The sequence below is a fragment of the Mobula hypostoma genome, chromosome 3, assembly GCF_963921235.1.
Source record: "Mobula hypostoma chromosome 3, sMobHyp1.1, whole genome shotgun sequence".
In the NCBI taxonomy this organism is placed as follows: domain Eukaryota; kingdom Metazoa; phylum Chordata; class Chondrichthyes; order Myliobatiformes; family Myliobatidae; genus Mobula; species Mobula hypostoma.
In genome coordinates this window covers 144,722,531-144,747,217 of record NC_086099.1, presented here as the reverse complement: position 1 = coordinate 144,747,217, position 24,687 = coordinate 144,722,531, and the positions used below count along the sequence as shown (strand labels likewise).

The following is a 24,687-nucleotide window of genomic DNA, read 5'->3' as shown; positions in this document are numbered from 1 at the left end:
CTTAGGGAAAATAGAAGTCATTGGAGGGCATTCAAGATTCTTGGGGGAGGGGCAGTAAGTGGCACCCTAACTTGAGGCACAAGACCTGACCGACCTTGTTAACTTGCTGCCATTGTCAACTTCTGATAGGGATTCCCAGTTTGTGTTATTTTTTTTAAATTTTAATTTAGCCCTGTTAATGATGGATAAATACAAACAGCACAATCCCTATGAGTCTGAAGGTGGCGAAGCCTTGAATTCTAATGCTGCTAAGAAACAGAAACTACAGAAAGTGCATCAATACAACATTACACACCTGAGTGTAGTTTTATTCTATTCCCATCAGATCAGCAACACCCCATGTGTCATACTTGTAATACTGTACTGTCTAATAAAGCCATGAAACCATCAAGATTGCAGGAACACTTCCGTAAAAGACACCCTGAAAAGACTACTTATGGTATTACTCAGTTCCAGAAGAAGCATTTGAAAAGCTTTGCACACTCAAGTCATTTGCCAGGAAAGCTAAAAATGACCTTGATAGTGGTCTCATTGCTTCTTACAACATTTCCAAAATGATAGCAAAAGTGTGGAAAATCTCATATAATTAGTGAAAGATTAATAATGCCCGCTGTATCAAAAGTGCTCACCACCGTTCTCAAAGTGGATACCAGTATTTTAAAATCAATTCCTCTGAGTAAATAACTCTGTAGTTTGTTGTATTGACAAAATGAATGAAGACATTGAGTATCAACTATACACCTCTAACAAAATCGCCTCTCATCCTCCTTTGATCCAAAGAGACAAACCCCAGCATGCTTAACCATTCCTCATAAGACATGCTCTCTCATCCAGGAAACACTTTGTTAAATCTCCTCTGCACCCAGTCTAAACTTTCCATATCCTTCCGATAATGAGGTCAGTAGAATTGAACACGATACTCTGTGTGTGGTCTAACAAGTTTTATACAGGTGCAACATTAACTCACAGTTTTTGAACTCTCAAGAGTCCTGTCTGGTCCTTGCTACCTATATTTCCTTCTTCCTCTTGACTAGAGGTTCCTCTTCTCTTGTCTGCCATGGTTCTTTCTCTCTTTCACCCTTCCCCTGCCTCAACAGGATGAAACTAACCAAAATCTCATACAAGTGCTTCCCTAAACAACCTCCACATATCCGTTGTGCAATTTCCTGAGAATATCTGTTCCCAAACTACACTCCCAATTTCCTGTCAAAAAACATCATAATTCACCCTCACCCTACACTTTCCTACACCATCTGCTCCTATCCCTGTCCAAGTCTATATGTCAGGGAATTGTGATCAAAGTCTCCCAGCAACCTCTCATTCAGCAAAAGCAAAGAGCTGATTATTGGCTACAGGAGGAAGGAGCCAAAGGTACATGAACCACTCCTTGTTAGGGATCGGAAGTCAAGAAAATCAGGAAGTTTAAATTCCTTGATGTTACCATATCAGAGGATCTATCCTGTGACCAGTACCTAAGTGTCATCATAAATAAGGCACAACAGAGCAACTAGGTTCTTAGATGCATGCATCAATTCAGCAAGTCATCTAAAATTTTGACTGACTTTTAGTGATGCATGTTGGACAGTGTCCTAATTGGTTGCATCATAGCCCGGTATGGAAACACCAATGCCTGGGAATGAAAAAGCCCTCGCCACTATTGAGTGCTTTTACAAGGAGCACTACCACAAGAAAACAGCATCCATCATTGAAGACTTTCACAATTCGGGCCAGGCTCTCTTCTCGCTACTACCATCAGGTAAGAGGTAAAGAAGCCTTAGGACCCCCACCCCTTAGACCACAAGACATACTGTAGGAGGAGAATTTGGCCATTTGGCTTATTGAGTTTGCTCCTTCATTTCATCATGGCTGATTTATCATCCCTCTCAGCCCCATTCTCCTAAACCTTTGATGCCCTTACCAATCAAGAACTATCAACCTCCGTTTTAAATATACACAGTGATTAGACCCCATATTCCCCTATGGCAATGAATTCCACAGATTTGCCATCCTCTGGCTAAAGAAATTCCTCCTTATCTCTGTTCTGAAGAGACATACTTCTATTCTGAGGCTGTGCCTTTGGTCCTAGGCTCCCCCACTAGAGGAAACAGCTTCTCTACATGCACTCTAATCTAGGCCTTTCAATATTTGACAGGTTTCAATGAGATTCCCCCCTCATTTTTCTAAATTCTTGTAAGTACAGGCCCAAAGCCATCAAATGCTCCTCATATGTTAACCTTTTCATTCCTGGGATTATTCTTGTGAACCTTCTCCGAACCCTCTCCAATGACAGCACACCCTTTCTTATTTAAGGGATCCAAAACAGCTCACAATACTCTAAGTGCAGTCTGATTAACACCTTATAAAGCCTCAGCATTATAACCTTACCTTTACATTCTAATCCTCTCAAAACGAATGCTAATATTACATTTGCCTTCCTTACCACTGACAACTTGCAGGTTAACCTTTCAGGAATTTGTATGAGGACTCCCAAGTCCATTTACACCTCTGATTTCTGAATGTTCTCCCCATTTAGAAAATAGTCTACTCCCTTATTCCTTCTAGCAAAGTGTATGACCACACACTTCCCTACACTGTATTCCATCTGCAACTTCTTTGCCAATACTCCTAATCTATCTAAGTCTTTCTGCTTCCTCCACACTACCTGGTCCTCCACCTATCTTCATATCATCTACAGATTTGGCCTCAAAGCCATCAATTTCATCATCCAAATCATTTTCCCATAACATTAAAGAAGTGGTCCCAACAACAACCCCTGCAGAACACCACTAGTTACCAGCAGCCAACAAAAAAGGCTATTTCCACTCCACCATTCAGCTAATCTTCTATCCAAGACAGTATCTTTCCCATAATACTATATAGGTTCTTACCATGGTTAGGAGCCATACGTACAGTCAAAGACCTTCTGAAAATCCAAGTAAACAACATCCACTGACTCTCCTTCGTCTATCCTGCCTGTTATTTTCTCTAAGAATTCAACAGATTTGTCATGCAAGATCTCCCCTTAAAGAAACCATGCAGATTTTAACTTATTTTATCATGTGCCTCCAAGTACCCCAAAACCTCATCATTAATAATGGTCTCCAACATCTCCCCAACCACATAGGTCAGGCTAACTACCCTATAGTTACCTTTCTTTTGCCCCTCTTCCTTCTTAAAAAGTGGAGAAGCATTTGCAATTTTCCAGTCCTCTGGAACCATTCTAGAATCTAATGATTGTTGAAAGATCACACCTAATGTCTCCATAATCTCTCCATTTAAGGAAAAGTTACTACTCTTAAGCCATCGGAACACCATGGATAACTTCACTCCCCTGAACTTTGAAATGATTCCACACTAACAGATTCTCTTTCAAACACTCTACAAGTCGTGTTCTCAGTTTGTACAGGCATATGTTTTTTATTTGCACAATTTGTTTTCTTTTGCACATTGGTTGTTTGTCAATATTTAGTTACTGTATGAATACTGTAGATTTTCATAAATTCTATTGCATTTCTTTATTTTCCTGTAAATGCCTGCCAAGAAAATGAACCTGAATGTAGTATATGGTGATAAATGCATACTTTGGGAATAACTTTCCTTTGACTTTGACAGATGTCACCGGATCAGCTTCATTGCCTCGTACTAAGATGGCTAGTATGGCTTGTAGTTGGTCTCTCTACATATTGTGTCAGGAATTCTTCCTGGACACACCTAACAAAATCCACCCCATCTAAGCCTTTTGCACTCAGAAAGTGCCAATCAATATCACGGAAGTTGACGTCACCCATGACAACAGCCCTGTTATTTTTGCACCTTTACAAAATCTGCCTACCTATCTGTACCTCAATGACTCTGTTGCTATTGGGCTATAGGATAGCCCCAATACAGTGATTATCCCTTCCTGTTTCTGACTCCAACCCCCCCCAACTCCACCTCCCTCAGTCCCTCCATGAGGTTCTCCCTTTCTGCAGCTATGCTACTATCCCGGAATAGCAATGCCACCTCCTACCTCTTTTACCTCCTTCCCTGTCCCATCTGAAACACTTAAACCCCGGAATATCCAGCAGTCATTCCTGCCCTTATGACAGCCAACTCTCTGCAATTCCCACAACATCATAGAAACATAGAAAACCTACAGCACAGTACAAGCCCTTCAGCTCACAAAGTTGTGCCGCACATGTCCCTACCTTGGGAATTACTAGACATCCCCATAGCCCTCTATTTTTCTAAGCTCCATGCACCTATCCAAAAGTCTCTTAAAAGACCCTATCATATCCGCCTCCACCACCACTGCCGGCAGCCCATTCCACAAACTCACCAATCTCTAGGTAAAAAACATACCCCTCACATCTCCTCTGTACCTACTCCCCAGCACCTTAAACCTGTGTCCTCTTGTGGCAACCATTTCAGCCCTGGGAAAAAGCCTCTAACTATTCACACGATCAATGCCTCTCATCATCTTACACACCTCTATCAGCTCACCTCTCATCCTCTGTTGCTCCAAAGAGAAAAAGCCGAGTTTACTCAACCTATTTTCATAAGGCATGCTCCCCAATCCAGGCAACATCCTTGTAAATCTTCTCTGCACCCTTTCTATAATTTCCACATCCTTCCCATAGTGAGGCGACCAGAACTGAGCACAGTACTCCAAGTGGGGTCTGACCAGGGTCTTATATAGCTGCAAACATTACCTCTCGGCTCCTAAGTTCAATTCCACGATTGATGAAGGCCAATATACCGTATGCCTTCTAAACCACAGTCAACCTGTGCAGCTGCTTTGAGCGTCCTATGGACTCTGACCCCAAGATCCCTCTGATCCACCACACTGCCAGGAGTCTCACCATTAATACTATATTCTGCCATCATATTTGACCTACCAAAATGAACCACTTCACACTTATCCGGATTGAACTCCATCTGCCACTGCTCAGCCCAGTTTTGCATCCTATCAATGTCCCGCTGTAACCTCTAACAGCCCTCCACACTATCCACAACACCCCCAACCTTTGTGTCATCAGCAAACTTACTAACCCATCCCTCCACTTCCTCATCCAGTTCATTTATAAAAATCACGAAGAGTAAGGGTCCCAGAAAAGATCCCTGAGGTACACCACTGGTCACCAATCTCCATACAGAATATGACCTGTCTACAACCACTCTTTGCCTTCTGTGGGCAAGCCAGTTCTGGATCCGCAAAGCAAGGTCCCCTTGGATGCCATGCCTCCTTACTTTCCCATAAGCCTTGCATGGGGTACCTTATCAAATGCCTTGCTAAAATCCATATACTGTATCTACTGCTCTTCCTTTATCAATGTGTTTAGTCACATCCTCAAAAAATTCAATCAGGCTCGTAAGGCACGACCTGCCCTTGACAAAGTCATGCTGACTATTCCTAATCATATTATACCTCTCCAAATGTTCATAAATCCTGCCTCTCAGGATCTTCTCCATCAACTTACCAACCACTGAAATAAGACTCACAGGTCTATCATTTCCTGGGCTATCTCTACTCCCTTCCTTGAATAAGGGAACAACATCCGCAACCCTCCAATCCTCCAGAACCTCCCCCATCCTCATTGATGATGCAAAGATCATTGCCAGAGGCTCAGCAATCTCCTCCCTCATCTCCCACAGTAGCCTGTGACTTATCCAACTTGATGCTTTCCAAAAGCTCCAGCACATCCTCTTTCTTAATATCTACATGCTCAAGCTTTTCAGTCCGCTGCAAGTCATCACTACAATCACCAAGATCCTTTTCCATAGTGAATACTGAAGTAGTGTATTCATTAAGTACTCTGCTATTTCCTCTGGTTCCATGCACCCTTACCCACTGTCACACTTGATTGGTCCTATTCTTTCACATCTTATCCTCTTGCTCTTCATATACTTGTAGAATGCCTTGGGGTTTTCCTTAATCCTGCCTGCCAAGGCCTTCTCATGGCCTCTTCTGGCTCTCCTAATGTCCTTCATAAGCTCCTTCCTGGTAGCCTTATAACCTTCTAGATCCCTAAGATTACCTAGCTCTCTAAACCTTTTGTAAGCTTTTCTTTTCTTCTTGACTAGATTTATTATAGCTTTTGTACACCACGGTTCCTGTACCCTACCATGACTTCCCTGTCTCATTGGAATGTACCTATGCAGAACTCCACACAAATACCCCCTAAACATTTGCCACTTTTCTTCCATACTTTTCCTTGAGAACATCTGTTCCCAATTTATGCTTCCAAGTTCCTGCCCGATAGCCTCATAATTCTCCTTACTCCAATTAAATCCTTTTCTAACTTGTCTGTTCCTATCTCTCTCCAATGCTATTGTAAAGGAGATAGAATTATGATTACTATCTCCAAAATGCTCTCCCACTGAGAGATCTGACACCTGACCAGGTTCACTTCCCAATACCAAATCACGTACAGTCTCTGCTCTTGTAGGCTTATCTACATATTGTGTCAAGAAACCTTCCTGAACACACCTAACAAACTCCACCCCATCTAAACCCCTTGCTCTAGGGAGATGCCAATCGATATTTGGGAAATTAAAATCTCCCACCATGACAACTCTGTTATTATTACACCTTTCCAGGATCTGTTTCCCTATCTGCTCTTCAATATCCCTGCTACTATTGGGTGGCCTATAAAAAACACCCAGTAGAGTTATTGACCCCTTCTTGTTCCTACCCTCAACCCATAGAGACTCCGTAGACAATCCCTCCATGACGTCCATCTTTTCTGCAGCCGTGACACTATCTCTGATCAACAGTGTCATGCCCCCACCTCTTTTGCCTCCCTCCCTATCCTTTCTGAAACATCTAAAACCAGACACTTGAAGTAACCAATCCTGTCCCTGAGCCATCCAAGTCTCTGTAATGGCCATCACATCATAGCTCCAAGTACTGATCCATGCTCTAAGCTCATCCGCTTTGTTCACAATACTCCTTGCATTAAAATAGACACATCTCAAACCATCAGTCTGGACGCGTCCCTTCTCTATCACCTGCCTATCCTCCCTCACTCACTGTCTCCAAGCTCTCTCTATTTGTGAGATAACCACCTCTTCCCCAGTCTCTTCAGTTCGGTTCTCACCCAACAGTTCTAGGTTAAACTCTCCCCAGTGGCCTTAGCAAACCTTCCCGCTAAGATATTAGTCCCCCTGGGATTCAAATGCAACCTGTCCTTTTTGTACAGGTCACACCTGCCCCAAAAGAGGTACCAATGATCTAGAAATCTGAATCCCTGTCCCCTGCTCTAATCCCTCAGCCACGCATTTATCCTCCACCTCATTCTATTCCTATACTCACTGTCACGTGGCACAGACAGTAATCCTGAGATGACTACCTTTGTGGTCCTGCTTCTCAACTTCTCAACAATTATAGTTCAATGTACTGACCCATGTTCTCAGTTCATACATCGATATCTATTTATACACTGGAACCAAATTATTTTCAGCCATTCATTGCTCAGCAAGTGCTTTCTTAAAAATGAAACTGATCAGGAACAGTGGTATGAAATATGTAGGTTATGTCTATTGCTATTACTGCTCTATTAATACTCTTCTCAAATGTAATTGCATTACCTTGTGTATGAGTAGTTGAAACTGCATTGAAATAAATAAGAAAAAACCTTATGGGGAAAATAATTCTTGATGTAGCGATGAAATAGGAAAAGTGTACAAAAATGCAGAAATGTAAGATTTCAAAACTGTTTCATAGTATCTCACCTTTCTTGCCATACATATTCAGTAAAGTTGATTAGGAGAGGGGTTAATTGGGATGTGATGATTAGGATAAGAAGAGCATATTTGGAATGCATGGTAAAACAAGAATATCCACCTGGTTGTTGTTCACAGTGACACTTCCTAATCCAAGGGTGTAGGGATTTGAATATATGGATAAGAATACAAATGAAAAGAGCCTGCATTTAGCTGCTGCACTTTCCCCACCATATGAAAAGATCCTGGTAGATTCTTCCTGTACCAACTCTATATTCCTTGATTGTTTCAATATTCAAAAAAATATAAATCTCACCATCAACAATTTTTTCTTCGGCTCCTCACACTTTTTTCCAGGCATGAGGGGTAGCCGTGGGCACCCGCATAGGTCCCAATTATGCCTGCCTTTTCATTGGCTACGTAGAAGTATCCATATTCCTCTGTAATGCTCCTCAACTCTTCCTCCACTACACTGACAACTGCACTGGGGCTGCCTCATGCACCCATGCTGAGCTCACCTCCACCCTCATCTCCACTGAAATCCCCAAACAGTTCTTCCAGGTGAGGCAACACTTCACCTGCGAATCTGCTGGGGTTGCTGTGTGTTCCCAATGAAGCCTCCTCTATGTCGATGAGACCAATCATAAATTAGAGGACCGCTTTGTCAAACACCTCCACTTCATCCGCCAAAAGCAGAACTTCCCAGTGGCCAAACATTTTAATTCCCATTCCCATTCCTGTTCCGACATGTCGGTCCTTATATTCCATCTTTGTAGCCTCCAACCTGATGGCATGAATACCAATTTCTCCTTCTGGTAAAAAAAAATTCTCTCCCCCTCCCCTTTTCTTCTAATCCCCAATCTGGCCTCTTACCTCTTCTTACCTGCCTATCACACTCCCCTGGGTCCCCTTCTCCTTCCCTATCTTCTGATTGCCCACTCTCCTCTCCTATCAGATTCCTTCATTTCCAGCCCCTTTACCTTTCCTACCCACCTGGCTTCACCTTCACCTTCTAGCTATCCTCCTTCGCCTCCCTCCACCTTCTCATTCTGGCATCTTCCCTCTTCCTTTCCAGTCCTGAAGAAGGGTCTTGGCCCAAAACATCAACTGTTCATTAATTTCTGTAGGTCTGCCTGACCTGCTGAGCTCCACCAGTGTTTTGTATGTGTTGCTTTGGATTTCCAATGTCTGCAAAATTTCTTGTGTTTATAATCTCTTTAAGCTTCTCTGAACCCTCCTCACACCCACAAACATTGACATACAGTATTGCACTTGATCCTCTCATCCAAATCATTCAGAAAGATTATGAACAACTGGGTTCTGGCACCTAACCCTCTGAGAACTCAACTACAGCCACCTGACACATTAACCATCTCTAGGCTTTCACATATGCTGCTCATCCTATTGCGTTCCTCCAGGAAGTTTGTTTTTTAGCTCTCATGAATAACTTACTTATTCCTTATCTGTTTTCTGCACATTAAGCAATCCTCAGTCCATGTCGGTATATTACCCCCAGTCCATTTTGCTTGTATTTTGTTTTGTAACCTCTACCCCTTATTGAAGTTGAACTAGTCATTTTTATTGTTGCTTGGCTATTCTGATATAATGCCTTCATTCTCAGAGCTTGACTGGGCTTTGTCAGTAAATTTTGACAGTTTTATCAATACAGCAATGGTAGAAATATTAACTGTAATAAGTGCTTCTAAAACACTGTAGGCTGAAAATACAGCAGTATATATGAATTTAAGAAAGATTAACAGGAAGTGCTTGCCTACCATGATGAGCAAACAATCTGTTTCCCCACACACAAAGTATAAATTCCTATTTCATTGTAAAATGTTTTATGAAACATCGTCATCTGTTGAAGTGACAACAATGAATGTGTTTCATTTCAAACACGAGAAAATCTGCAGATATTGGAAACCCAAAGCAACGCACTCAGAATGCTGGAGGTACTTAGCAGGCAGGCAGCATCTATCAAAAAGAGTAAACAATCGACTTGAAGGACTGATGAAGTGTCTCAACTGTTTACTCTTTTCTATAGATGCTGCCTGGCCTGCTGAGGTCCTCCAGCAATTTTTGTGTGTTTCATTACAACACCAACACCAACACCAAAAATATATAACCATTCCTGTTCATTTATTTTCCTGTAGGTCTGATATTCAAATAGATTAACAAAATATAGTCATTTAAATATTTTGAAAAAGAATTCATCGCATTTCTACTCAAGCACTTAGTAAAACTAAGCAACGTAAACAATTATTTTGAATCCAAAAAGATTTCTATTAAAAAATATCATTTTTAGCATACACCACACATCAACTTAGAGTATCCAAGTCAGTTAAAAATAATTAAGTAATAATTTCACTATTTTGGCAATAACTTCATTTGAAGATTATTTCACTCTGTTCAGATTCCATGTCAATTAATAACCAAACACATAAATCTTATAGACCACCATGTGACTGATGTAAACCAATCAGACTGAAGGAAATATAATGAATTGAAAATGGACTTCCTCTTTACCTAAACCAACTGTCTACTAATATGACAACTGAAATAAATAAGTATACATATCTAACAAGGCAAGCAGGGATTAAATTTGGATGCAGTGTTGCCAATACAGAACCACAACATGTATCACTTACTTTTTGTGTAAATGTTGTGTTGTCTTCTAACTGACATGATTGTTACGTAAGTGTGCTCTTTGAGTGTCTACATACTTCAACTAGAGCATAAGTAGTTTGCAACACCAAAAGTTATCTTGGACTACATGGAGGTAATGTGCAATGGATCACTTTGCGGCTTTCATTTTACCATACAAAATAAAGTATTGATGACATAAGGTTCTTAGTAGGTTTAGAAAGAAATAGAGCTACACTCTTCCAGCACAGTCTTGGGCCAAAACTGATGACCCAAAAGCATGCAGTGTCATAAGCAATTTAATGACAGTATGTGACTTGTTAAAGCCAGAGAGTTATTTTTCAAATCTATTATCATCTACAGCCTATCCCTAGAAATGAAGGACACCCTAGATATGAATGAACTCTCATAATATTATTCATTTAAAATGTGAAGCACACAGCACATACATACATTCATTTCTATTAATGGTACAATTAACTTCCTCTTTCTTCTCACTTTTATCAATTGTTCTTATTGATGTTGCATGCTTGTACAATGCTGCCAGTACAATGTTGTAGAAGTATGATTCCCATAGTCAGTGGGCAGAATTGGACTTGTGGGCAAAATTGACTAATGGATGTTTGTAAATCGGAAATAAGAGAAAATCTGCAGATGCTGGAAATCCGAACAACACCCACAAGATGCTGGAGGAACTCACCAGGCCAGGCCACATCTAGGAAAAGAGTACAGTCTGTAAATCGGAACCTGCTCAATACCCGGGAACAGTCTTTATACCACTAACCTCATCTACTCAGTTCATACCATTCTTCATTATTCATCTGCCAATAATCTCCAACAAACTCAACTCATAGTTGATCTCATCTTCAAACATTATAGCACTCCTGTGAGCCTTCTTCAACAGATCACGCCTTGCACGTCTCCAGATTTTCACCCTTGATAGACACATAAGCAGAACACGCTGCTAGCATTCACTCCCACAATTCTTTATCTTGCCAGAAAATTTCTTCTCAGTTTGAAGGTTCTGTTAATGTAATGCACATTGCTTCTCTTTTCTGACTCCCCTAACCACAACCCAAAAGGGTTCCTCTTTTCATAAACCTAAAAAAATACAAAGGGGAGAGAAGGAACTGCTGCTGATCAGTGAAACTTGGACAAGCTAAATTTGTAAGAGTTGTCTGTACAGTATTGGTCAAAAGAAATTAATCCAGGGGAATAGTGGAGACTAATTGAACCTCACAACTTGCACCAATGAGCTCTGTTCCTTCTGCACCAGTTTCATAATTTTCTTCTTACTCTAATTTTTCCTCTTCCTCATTTGGCAAAGTTACATAACCTCTGGCATGCGAAATGAGCGCATATTAGTTTGTAATGCTCCGCAGTCTGCAGCAGACTACCACTACTCACAATGTCCAAATGGACAAATGAAGGTACCTAAAATGCACTTGCTTTGGCTACTTAATATTTCTGATGGACAGCTAGTTTCCAATGCAACTGTCCTTTGATTACTTGGGCTCTTCACTGGGGCCTTTCACCACCTGCCAGTATATTTCCTCTGAATCCGTCACATAGTACTTTTTTCTTGAAAACAGCACGAGTGGAATCCTACAGAAGAATAAACCATGGCACCTGCTTGGATATCTTAGTCAGAGAAATCATTATTCTGAAGTTGCAGATACACTAAATATCAATGAATTGGACTTCGTTTTGATTAATGATTACTCTGCATTGAGTTGAGGGTGCCTTTAGCCATGAGCAAAGTATAAACTAGTAAACTAGTATGAACAAGATTAACTAGCATAAAGGATCCAGCAATTCAACAGAATTCAAAAGTACTCTCTAGGGTTCTTCTGTTCATGTACATGTCCAATCTTATTAAAACTCCTAAATGCATTACCTGACACTCATTATGATTAAACTGCCATTGCCCTGCTCATCTTACTACCAGATGATTATTATTATCATCATTCTGTGTCTGGATTGTCCTCCTTATAATCAACAAAAGAAGCAATTTCTATGTCTTCTGCAAACTTAGTAATCGAAGAGCAAGGATCCCAGCACCAATCCCTATGGTATTCTACTAGTCGCAGGTGTCCAACCACCAAAGCTACCCTGCACCATCATAGTTTATTCCCATCAACAAGCCATTATGAATCCAATTTGACAAATCATTTTGAGGTTAAGGTCAATTTTGTGGGTTGAGGCACTTTGGGTCAAAATTGCTTTTAATTGAGCATCAGTGGCTACAAAGCTCACTTTAACAATTCCCTTTTACATTGTTTTGGCTGATTTCACATACAATGTGCTAAAAAATTTGGCACACACTCTACTCCAAATATTTTAAGGTGGGACCAAGCAGCTTTTTTGCCTTCTTTTACCAGTGATTATTCAGTTGTGAACATATTGGGATTTAGTTGGGGATAGTAGATCCAATTCAACCATTTTCAATTTCACCAAACAATGCAGCCAGGAAGAATGATATCAGCCAAGATTTTAACTGTTGGAGATTACACAGAAGTAGCTACCTATCTGTTTAAATCCCCAATTTCTTTTTCATAGCCCTGGCAGTGGAGTGGAATCTGTCAAGATCACTGCTTGTTTCCAGGAATCCAAAGAAAACCTATTAACAGGATAACTGAGATAGGGATCATTGTATGTGGAAAGACAGTATTCAGGAAAGGGAATAACTGAGCAATTCTTATAAGGCATAGAAGGAGTCCTACTGTTCTTAAAAGTAACTTGTGTCCAAAAAAAGTTCATCTTGGTTTCCTATGGCCATATGCTGTCTGGCTGTTTGCAGTCCATTTGCACTTTAACTTAAGCCTCTAGTATCCAAAACCCAGGAATGGCTTGAACCTAATACAGCACAAAATAGGCCATTTGGCCCATGATGTTGTGCTGACCTTTTAACCTACCTCAAAATCAATCTCACACTTTCCTCCCACGTAGCTCTCCATTTTTTTCATCCATGTGCATAACCGATATTCTCTTAAACATCCCTAATGTATTTGCCTCCACTTTCATTCCTGGCAGTGTGATTCATGCATTTGCCACACTCTGTGTAAAAATCCTATCTCTGAAGTCTCTCCTATACTTTTTCCAATCACCATAAAAGTATGTCCTCTCATATTAGTCATATCACCCTGGGAAAAAGATTAAAAGCCCCAAATTATCGAAGTAAAAGTCCCTGCACTTCCATTGTAGCAGTTGAACTCACATGAACATATGCAAGTTTATTCCTGCTTCACCGCCTCATCTTTCTATACTCATAACTGTCCTCAAAACATCTTTTCTATCTGCTCTGCTAGTTCTTTATACCATCATGTAAATTTAGCTTAGATTGTTATTTAAAAAGGATATATTAAAGCATTTTTGCAAGAGTTGCTGGCATACTGCACCAAATCTGACGGTATACAACAAATAGGTTTAAGTCTAGAAGTGGTAGCCATGTCTGTTCATGCCAATAAAGTAAATATTACACTTCTTTATGGTCCATCCTTTTTAAACACAATAACAACATTAGCAATCATGCCAGTAATGGAAAACAAAATTGTCCTGAAACATTAGTCCTATAAATATCTAAACTTAACCTATAGTAATCAAAAGAAAAAGACAAGATGAGGAAAGTCCTTTCATCTCATCTCACAGTCATCTAACTCCCATTGTGGCATTTAGCTGATTTTAAATTACCTTAAATTGGCTTCTCACAACCTGCCTACAGAGAATAAATAGGAGTGGACCCAATGTGGCAGAAGGCAACTGGTTGAGGTAAATAAATAATATTTTACACCATTTTTCAGTATAGAAGATGATGTTTTGAAATCTCAATAATCTAAGTTGTAGCTGAAGTTCTGGATGGGCTAAAATTTGATTGGTGAAGTACCGTAAATACTAGCCATGTTCAAAGAGATTAAATCACCTGGATACATACAAGAGTGCTGAGGGAAGTAAGGGTGGAAATTAAAGAGGTCTCAGCTATAATCTTCTCAAAATTTCAGAAGTTCCACCAATCTTCAAAACCAAAACATGGAGGGATAACCTGAATAATGACAAACACTTGGCCTTGGGAGAAGTTTGAGAGGAAAAAATAGACACAAAACTACCTTATGCTTAGATGGGTGTGACTGATTAGAAGACGGCAACATGAATTTGCTAAATATATTCTGTGTCCAACTAAGGTGAAGTTTGTTCAGAGAATTTTTTTTTTATAGTGACTTCAAAAAGGCCTCCACATCATTGTCATTAGGGTTGAGGATCATAGAATAAAAAAGGGTTAAATTGCTAAACAACAAATAGCAAGTGAAAGGTTGATTTTTGGACAGAAAGAAGCATACAGTGGATTTACTTGGGGATTGATACTGGGGCCATTGCTTTTGTTAACGTTTATTTATTTACTTATTCATTTACAAATACAGCGCAGGACAGGCCCTCCCACATGTTTAACATTAGCCTAATCACGGGACAATTTACAATAACCAATTAACCTACCAACTGGTGCATCTTTGGACTGTGGGAGGAAACTGGACCACTGGAGGAAACCCACGCAGTTACGGGGAGAATGAATAAACTCCTTACAGACAGTGCTCAATCTGAAATCTGAACTACCATACCCCAAGCTGTAGCAGTGTCACACTAACCACTATGCTACCACGGTGCCCCATGGCTTGAATTTAGCTGGCTTGAAATTAATGGTTTGAATTTAGGTGTAAATTTTCAAATTTGCAGGCGGCACTAAACAGTCGTTGTGAACTGCGAGGAGGATAGTAATAGACCTTAAGGAGATATGGTTGAAATCTGCTGATTGGTGGCAGGGGAAATTTAATGCAGATAACTGTGGGGTCTTAGAATTGGTGGAAAGAATAAAGAAGTAGCAATATAAACTAGAGGACATGAGAATAGAGAAGTCTAGAAGTACTGTATGTATGCATATTTTGATGAAGGGAGCAGGATACAAAGCAATTTAAATGTATATGGCATTCTGGGTTTTCCAATGATGACATGGAATATAAGAACAGGGAAGTCAATGATGAATCCCAATAAATCAGCAGTTCAGCCACAACTATTATGTCCAGTTTTGGGCACCAACCTTCAGAAAAGATGTGAAAGCTTTCGTGAAGGTGCAGTTCAGATTTATTAGATTTATTCTAGACCTGAGGGACCTCACTTATGTGAACAGACTTGAGATGCTGGCAATTTCACCAAGGCAAAGAAGTGATTGTGCAGAATTTGATTAGTGGTATTTGAAATTACAATAGACATAGACAAGGTAAAGAAACAATGCTTCCATTAGCGGAAGGGCCAATAAATAGAGAATACAGAATGAAGATAATTAGCAAATGAATCATAAGAAATACAAAAATATTTTTAATATATATAAACATTGCAAGTTGGTAAAGAGTGTAATGCATTGCCTGTAACAATAGTGGAGATGGATTTATTAGGGGGAGTGTTTACAACAGGGTGGTTAAGTGTCTGAAAGAAAAAGAATTGCAAGGTTATCTGGAGAGCATGAGTGAATGGGACAAGCTCATCTGATATTTCGTGAAGGTGGAGAGGATCGGTAACTTTAAACTCCTTGGTGTTAACTTGGCAGTTGATCTGTCCTGGGACTAACACATACAGTAAGTGCCATCATAAAGAATGCATAAAAGAGTCTCTATTCTTAGAAGTTTGTGTAGATTCTGCATGTCACCAAAATCTTTGACAAACCTCTATAGATGCAGAGGGGAGAGTATCCCAACAAGTTGCATCATGGCATAGTATGGAAATGCCAAAACCCAGGAATGAAAAAGGCAACAGAAAGTGGAGGATACATCCCAGTCTATCACAGGCAAGTCCTTCCCCACCACGAAGTACATGTACATGGAGCACTACTACAAGAAAGCGGCATCTATCATCAAAGAACCCCACCATCCAGGCCATGCCCTCTTCTCACTACTACTATCAGCAACAGGTACAGGAGCTTTAGGTCCCACACCACCAGGTTCAGGAACAGATACTACTCTACGACCATCAGGCTCCGGAACCAGCATGAATACCTTCAATCACCACTAATCTGAATTGATTCAATGACCTTCAGACTACATCCAAGGATTCTTTACAACTCATGTTCTCATAATTATTTTTATTTGCACAATTTGACTTCTTTTGTACATTAGTTTTTTGTCAGTCTTGGTCTGCTTACGTAGTTTTCATAAAGATCTATATTTTCCTGTAAATGCCTGCAAAAAATGAATTTCAAGGTAATATATGGTAACATAGACGTACTTAGAAATAAATTTATTTTGAACGTTGAACCATTCTATGATTAATATCTCTATATAAATGGAGGCCATTCTAAAAACATCTGAAAGGTTTCAATATAAGTAAATTCTCATATTCTGCCGTAATAAAATACTAATGGTGAAGCAAACACAGAATAATACATTATTATACATTAATATAATAATACATTAACATATGAATATATTTTATGGATTTTAATATTACAAAAATATTAAAGAGCAAGAAAAGTTGGATTTCTTTCAAAATGGGGGGGGGGTTGCAAAATCTCATTGAGACTACTGAATACTGAAAGGCCTAGGTAGAGTGAACGTGGAGAAAATGTTTCCTATAGTAGGGAAGTCTAAGACCAGAGAGCACAGCCTCAGGATAGAAAAATGTCCCTTTAGAACAGATGTGAGGACGAATTTATGTAGCCAGAGGGTGGTGAATCTAGAATTTATTGCCACAGACAGCTGTGGAAGTCTAATCATTGTGTATATTTAAAGAGGTTGATGGGTTCTTGATCAGTAAGGGTATCAAAGGTTACAGGGAGAAGGCTGGAAAATGAGGTGGAGAGGGAAAATAAAACAGCCATGACTGAATGGCAGACTCAATGGGCAAATGGCCTAATTCTGCTCCTATGTATTATGGTCTTACGATTGCAATAAATGACAAGGATTTTTTTTTAAATTCTTGAAAGGGCATATTATATTAAAGCTGAAATTTTCAGCATTAAAATCTGTTGTCTGTCAGCAATTATTATCATGCCAGCAATAGTTAATATGGCATGCATAAGTACTTGTTGCTTAAAGGGATCAGATGTTGGAAATTGCAGGATGCAGACAATCAGTTTAATCATCATGCATTCTTAAATCATCTTACAACTGTTTCATAAATTCTATGGAACCACAGTAGTGTGAAAAATGTAACCTGTAACAGGAAGCTTTAGGCTTTTATGGATTTTCCTCAAATAAATATAGAAAATAACATTAAAATAACTTTATCCATATTTGAACAGTGCATGCAAACATTGAGCTCGTAAGTTTTTTACTGTATCATTTTAAATGTATTGTTTTTCTACAATTAAAACAAGGAATGAAGACAAAATTGTTTTACTACTGCAGTCCTCTGACAATTTAGCAATGGTATAAATGAAGGAGGTGGACGTACATCTTGACCAAAGGAGGCATAAGGCACTCCTTCCCTCAGCATGCAGGCTGGACTATTTCTGAAGAGTATTGATAATGGCTGGGGTTGCCTGTCTTGTAAAGACAATGTCCAGAAGAAGGCAATGACAAACAACCTCTGTGGAAAAATTTGCTAAGAACAATCATGGTCATGGAAAGACCATGATCACCTACGTCATACAACACAGCACATAATGAACAAACAAATAAAAATTAACAGTAGTATCTCAAAGTGCAATCATAGGGATCCATTGTTAGGAAAGGATATGAAGCGGGCTGCTTCCACAAATACAAGATGAGTTAATTGCCACATCTAGCAATAGATTTCTGATTGGTAAACATCGTAAATACCCCTCAAATGTAGCCTTGTAACAGAATTTAGCACCATAATGACTTTTACAATCAGCTGCAGAGCAATATCTCTGATAAATGCTAGAAAGTAAGATGATGCATTATGTATTAAAGTCAGGCCTGTTTGTCTAGCGTTGTAGATAGAATACACCCAGGCATCATCCAGAAATTCTACAGTACCCTGGAGAGAAATATGCAACAATGGATGCAGTGCAGTGCAGAAGAAAGCAACAAGCTTAAGTCTGAGGAGTTTTTCACTTTTATTAAAGTTCATTTCACAGATTCTCATTTTAACTTGGACAGCTCTACTGGTCAGCCCAAAGGAAGATTTTAGGGAAATCTAGCAGCAGAGAAGCTGTATTGAATCACGTGAAAATATGCTCACATAACATTATGGACAATTTGACTAATTGGATACAACATGCAAAATAATAGTGTCCCGCTGGAAGATAAAAAAGGAATCAAAAACATCAAATAAGAGCAAAATGGTTTCAGATTATGTAAGGTACCTGAAACTTCTTGTATTCAATATAATTAATGTTCTTATGAAACTTTTCTTCGAATTTACTAATGTTCTATGGTGATGTTCAGTACTTATTTCCCAAGTAGTCAATACTTGTCTCCTCTGCTCAGCTGAGAGATGTTGAACAGATACCTGGTATCTGCCTACTTTTGCTCCTGCTTTTCTTCAGTCTCTTCCTCCATGGTCCTCAGACTCTGGTTTTCCTTGCTGCATTTTCTCTGGCATTATCTACTGTTTGGTTTGCTGGTTTCTGCAACGTTATATAGTATTGCCACACCTTTGCTCTATATTACAGGGTGTTCCTCAAACTAATTCAGGAAATCTAATCTCAATTTTAAAAGATTAAAAACTTTTTCCACACCATTTTTGGTTTCTGATTGGCTGTTGTTGCATCAGTGCTTAGCTGTTGTGACAGCAGTAGGCAGGAACCAGGGAAGTAGAGGATAACCCTTATCCTCCACATTCTACTGGCAGTGCTGGCCTCTAAAGATGCCTGGTAGTTCAGACCTTCCTGTAAACATAATGTTGGCCAAGAGGAATTTTCTTCTGATTACCCTTAACCACTTGCATGTTTATGAAATGGAAACCATTTATGTTGAAGGAAAGGTCTTGGAGAGGGACATGAATTGGAAAAATATAAGTTATGAGCCAAATGTTTGAATGATGCATCTTGGTCAGCATGGGCCAGTTGGGCTGAAGGGCGTAAACCAATGTTCTATAACCATATGAGTCTAAAGCCCGGGCACACAACTGCAGTCTAATGCTGCAGGCACTTGTAGGAATCGAGCAATACCAGCAAACCTCAGTGCCCTGGATTTTATTCGCTCCTCATTAAAATGAAAGTAGATGGAATCATTCTCTGTGAATACAGTGTTTTCTAACCTCTCTGATGTTTTAGACAGCAGCAAATTGAGAATCAAACTAAGATTTCTATCAGCACTTGGGGAACTCCTGTGATGAGGAAATTAAGTCCACGTGAACTTGACTAGACATCAAAGTGCGGATGAAGAGTTATCCTACAGCACTGAACATTATTGAGTGCCGAGTCTGAAAATTGAAGACCCAGGTTCAATGAGATATCTGAAGTTATGCAAAGAGTTGGCTCTTCACTGATAGGCATGTGTTTGCCACCAGTCCGAAGATCCCTGACCAACCTTGAGTGGTCAGTAATAACTAAATCGATGACTCCAGTAATGAAATGCTGCCACGATGTCACTACTGAGGCACTCACTGCTTCAGTATCTCAACTACTCAATGTTGGAAGAATTACCCCATTATTTTTCACAAACTCGGTGAACTTTGGCTGTGTAGGCACAGCCTATATTCAGTAACACACCTATCCAGTATGTTCTCCCAATATCAACAGAATTGAATAGCAAGAGAAAACAAACTAATTGTGTTTTCCTGATGAAGGCTTTCGGCCCAAAACATTGACTGTTCCATAAATGCTGCCTGGCCTGCTGAGTTCCTCTAACATTTTTTATGCATGACCTTCTCTTACTTGTAGCATTTGGAATGGGATAATTTAATGATTGCAATAGATTAAACCTTTGAGCTGCAATTACTTCAGGACGATCAGAAATGGATGTGGTTTGAGTATTTCTTTATGACATAGAGGAGGACATTGAGTCCATACAGGATCACAAAGCAATCTCATTCCATTAATAACTTTCAATGTGACCTATTCCCATCAACCACTGTCAGATTCTACTACCCATCTACACTAGGGACAATTTACAATGGGCAGTTAATCTAACAACCTGCTCATCTTTGGGACACAGGAGGAAATTCGAACATCCAGATGATGATATCATCACGTGGATATCTGACATCCAGAAAATGTCAGACACGTTGGTGTGAATAATCTACAGAGAAGCCTATTTGAATTTTACAGTTAGTGAAATTGAAACAGGCTTGAAATGAAAGTTTGTCGTCTGCCCTAGGTAATATTGTTTTCATTAACACAAGCACTAAAGGCATGGATGTTAATTGATCTAATTTCTAGACTTAGTTGGGCAGTCAAGGCCATTTATGAAGAACAAAGTAATTTCCTCTTGTGGTTTTCATAATGCATTTGGAATCACTTGGGTACACAGTTCACTATGTTCCATATATTTAAATTAAGGGAAAAATAGTAGGATTTGGATGAGATTTCAAGATACAGTACCTTAATAGTTGCCATGAGCCAGTAGTATACAAGTAAAACTGCATTATATTGTGTCACAAAGTAATCATTCATTACAATTAGCAATGGATTTTGAACAATATGAGCAATATCAATTTAAAATTCCTTAACTGAAATTTCAATTAATATACCATTTCAATTGTCAAATATCCATTTTTCTCTTTTTCTCACAGTTGCACTGGGAATCTATGCAAGATCAAAGAACTATCTTGGGTATTGTAGCATTAGCCTCCTCCATTTAAATACTTTGCTCCTCCCAAGATACACTACTTCCTTTAACATGTAAAATAAAAAAGGATAAGGCTCTCTGTATAATTTGCTTTATCTCAAGTAACACATATATTAGACAGAAATAAAATGCAGCTGTTTCCTACCTGTCGATACTTGGTTTTCTTTACCGAATCGAAGGTTTAGTGATGGCTTCCAGGGCATGGCCCATGGCACAGTCTTCATTGTGAACGTGCATTTTGCACCATTAAATAGGGGTAGAAGAGGTGAGACATCTGTTAACCAATGGCCAATGCGTCTGTAATTATAAATTGGAAAGATATGCATAACTTCTTAAGCAAAGGGAAAAGGGGATAGGAGAAAGAAACTAAAAGGCTAACTATATAAGGATTGTATATAGTGGATTATGGTTAATTGGGACACATCACAATCAGTAAACTTTGGCACAATTAGCCAAAGTTTCATGGAACTAGTTAAAAAGGTATATAAAAGACAACTTGCAATTTAACTGAGTAATAAAATGTATTAAAATGAAATAGAAAAATATTAGAAAACTATCAATACTACTACAGTACTATAAAACTATTATTAATTCCTAATAGTTATCGATGGAGAAATTTGTCCACTGTACGCTGCGTATTCTTTTGATTGACTGTAAATGAACAAAATCAGTGCAGACACCTAGTGCAGATAATGTACTGCCTTCATACAATGCTTTTGACAATTCTATCATCCAAATCTTCATTTTCATTGTAACATTCAATATGAACCTCAATACCTTCAAATTCTTCGTACTTCCGAACTTGTTGAAGTAGTGAAATCATTTTAATTTCATTCACTTCCTAACTTGTTGAAGTAGTGAAATCACTTCAATTTCACTCACGGCCATTTCTGGCATCTCCAGGCTTGAATGCTTGAAGTTGCAGTGAGCAAAACAAAGCTGAATTGTTTTATTGCTTTTTGAACCCAAATATGCACAACTGATGCTATTTAAAAACTGTTCGCTCTAAGCAAGATGTTGCATTTAGTGGTCACACAAGTACATGATACTGACGGTCGTTAGAAACTGTTCAGCAACAGACTCCTGTCCTAATTAAGTGGCATAGTGTCTGAAATAAATGAAGGGAATCCTGGTTATTTTCTCGATTCGTTTTTGTTCTTTTAAGAGTTGGCCCAAATAAGCAACTGTCCAAATTAATTAATTTCAGATTTCATCTGTAAGCTGAGTATTTCAGATATAGCTTTCTAATCAACACCCCCTATGATTCTGCTCATGGGGCTGAACTATGAGGATTTTGACTTTTCACCTGTTCTGAGTCCAAGTACAAGTAAACAGAGGAAGAAACACTGCCAAGAATTCAACTTCTCTGCTGCCCAGTTAGTGATTGCTGTTGATCATTTGCATGGAGGGGATGGCCAGCATCCTGAATACCACCTTATCTACCCACATTGGACCCTTAAGGAATTTATGGTCTTATGCACCCAAGGGTCCTCTGCTTCTCAAAATTCCCTAGAGCCCTCCCATCCACTGTACATGTTCTACCCATACAAATCCTAAAAGTGCATAATTTTGCAAATATCAGGATTATATTTCATTTCCCAATATAATTGCTGATATCTGTAATACCTGTACATGACTATCCTCCTCACTGCCATCAATATCACCAAATTTTGTGCCATCTGTAAACATGCCAATCATACCTCCCAAACTCAAATCCAAATTATTAATATAAATAGCAAAGAGTGAGGATCTCAGCACAGGTTCCTGTGGTACACTGATGGTTACAGGCTTCAAATCATAAAAGCAACTTCCACCATCAAACTCCATCTCCTTTTCGTAAGCCAACTTGCTTTGAATTCCATAGGCTCTAACATTTTGGACCAGCCTTTCATATGGGAGCCTATCAAAAGCTTCACTGAAGTCCATGCAGACTACATCAATAATACTAGTATCATCAATAGATTTTGTTAATTTTGTCAAAAGATATCAATTCAATTACACTGGACAACAAAATATTTGCTTCCTGAATACTTTTGGATGTACCTTATGGATTTTAGGTTGCTGATCATGAAAATCACCATGAAATTTCCCACCTATACTTGTTAATTCAATACATAATAGAAGTCAATTTAAATGTTGCCCATAATGTAAGCTGGAAAGCGTTTATTTTTGTCCAGACATGCATGGGCATGCTTAGGCAGGGCAGATGCTGCATGACAAGACAGGTTTTAGAAAGATTATAAAAGCAGCAATGCACACACTGCTCTATGCATTGCCTTTACATGTAAATTGGATTGCAATCACACTGATGCGTGTGCTTTACACGCATAGCATATTGTGTGTACTCATTATAATAAACTAATTGTATTTTCAGGAGTATTTATGATAGAAAAATGTCTTATCAATGTTGCAACAACAACAATACTTTGTTATATTTGCGGTGAGTATATGCTTAAATCTCAAAGACGGAGCATGGCTCCACTTATTAAGAAAGACTATGAGCTCTACTTTGGGTATAAAATTGATGACAAGACAAAGCCTGGGCTCCTCATACTTGTGTGCAAATTGCACTGTCAATGTTAGAGCTTGGTTGAGAGGTACTTGGAAGTCAATGCCATTGGCTGTCCTGATGTCTTTCACGAGAGCAGAAGCATCATGTGACAGACTGCTACTTCTGTCTGACCAGACACTGAGTACAAATGAAAATCATCAACAAAACATTTTTAGCTGAGTTGATCTATTGCAAAGCGTCAGCACCGTTATGCAATTAAATACATTACATTCAATAAAAGTTAATTTCTTGTTTCTGCGAATTCCTACGTGATACAAGTAGTCCGAAATTATATTTGTGTTCAGCTTCAAGTGGTCTATCATAGGCACAAAATTCTGAGGAAGCAATGCTTTGAAAAAAATTGCTGTCCAGTGTTATAGATTCTTTTCTCTGTCTGATCATTTTCAGTAGTTATTCTTTCTTATCAGTCTAACGTGCTTTTGATGCAATTCATTTTACTGCTGTGGAAGTATGATTACCATATCAAGTGATATTTATTTTCTGACTTATTGACAAAATTGACTTATGTACATCTGTATAAATGGAACCAATTTCGGAAGTGGGGTCTGTTAGAGTGATTTTTTTTGGGTAGATGATTTGTTTACACTTAGAATGACTTTGGCCACCAGACTTCTATTTGACAAAGTACTGTGGATTGAGTCCACAATAATGCACTTCCTAAAAAGGTGTGAATACCAGATGCTTCTGGCACCATAGTTTGACCTGACGCTGTAGTTTCGAAGACAGTATTATCTATACATAATAAATATTAACTGTCTTCTATTTTAGCACATAAAATGCCAAATAAATGTATTGTGGATTTAATTGCATTCCTAAAGACTGTGGATACTAAACCAGACATGTTGGCGTCGGAAGGAAAGGATGAAGTTAGGTGGTGTGATATCTTGTATGTAGCTTCAATAGGAAGCATTGTCCATGCATTATCTATAACTTTCTAAGTAGAGATTGCCTTTGTGTTTAGCATATAAATATTGAGCCCACATTGGGCTAGAAGACCTTTCTACCGAAAGCGTCTCCCTCCGTATGATG

The 24,687-nt window shown here is 39.0% G+C and overlaps 1 protein-coding gene across 1 annotated transcript in view; it reads right to left on the bottom strand.

Annotated features, from left to right (window-relative positions):
- si:dkey-256h2.1 (uncharacterized protein LOC337520 homolog) overlaps nucleotides 1-24,687 on the bottom strand; it is a 203,331-nt gene that overhangs the window by 51,541 nt on the left and 127,103 nt on the right. The window contains exon 8 of the mRNA XM_063043813.1: nucleotides 21,232-21,383. Within this exon, the coding sequence (XP_062899883.1) occupies nucleotides 21,232-21,383 (152 nt within the window). The remainder of the gene's footprint in view (nucleotides 1-21,231; nucleotides 21,384-24,687) is intronic.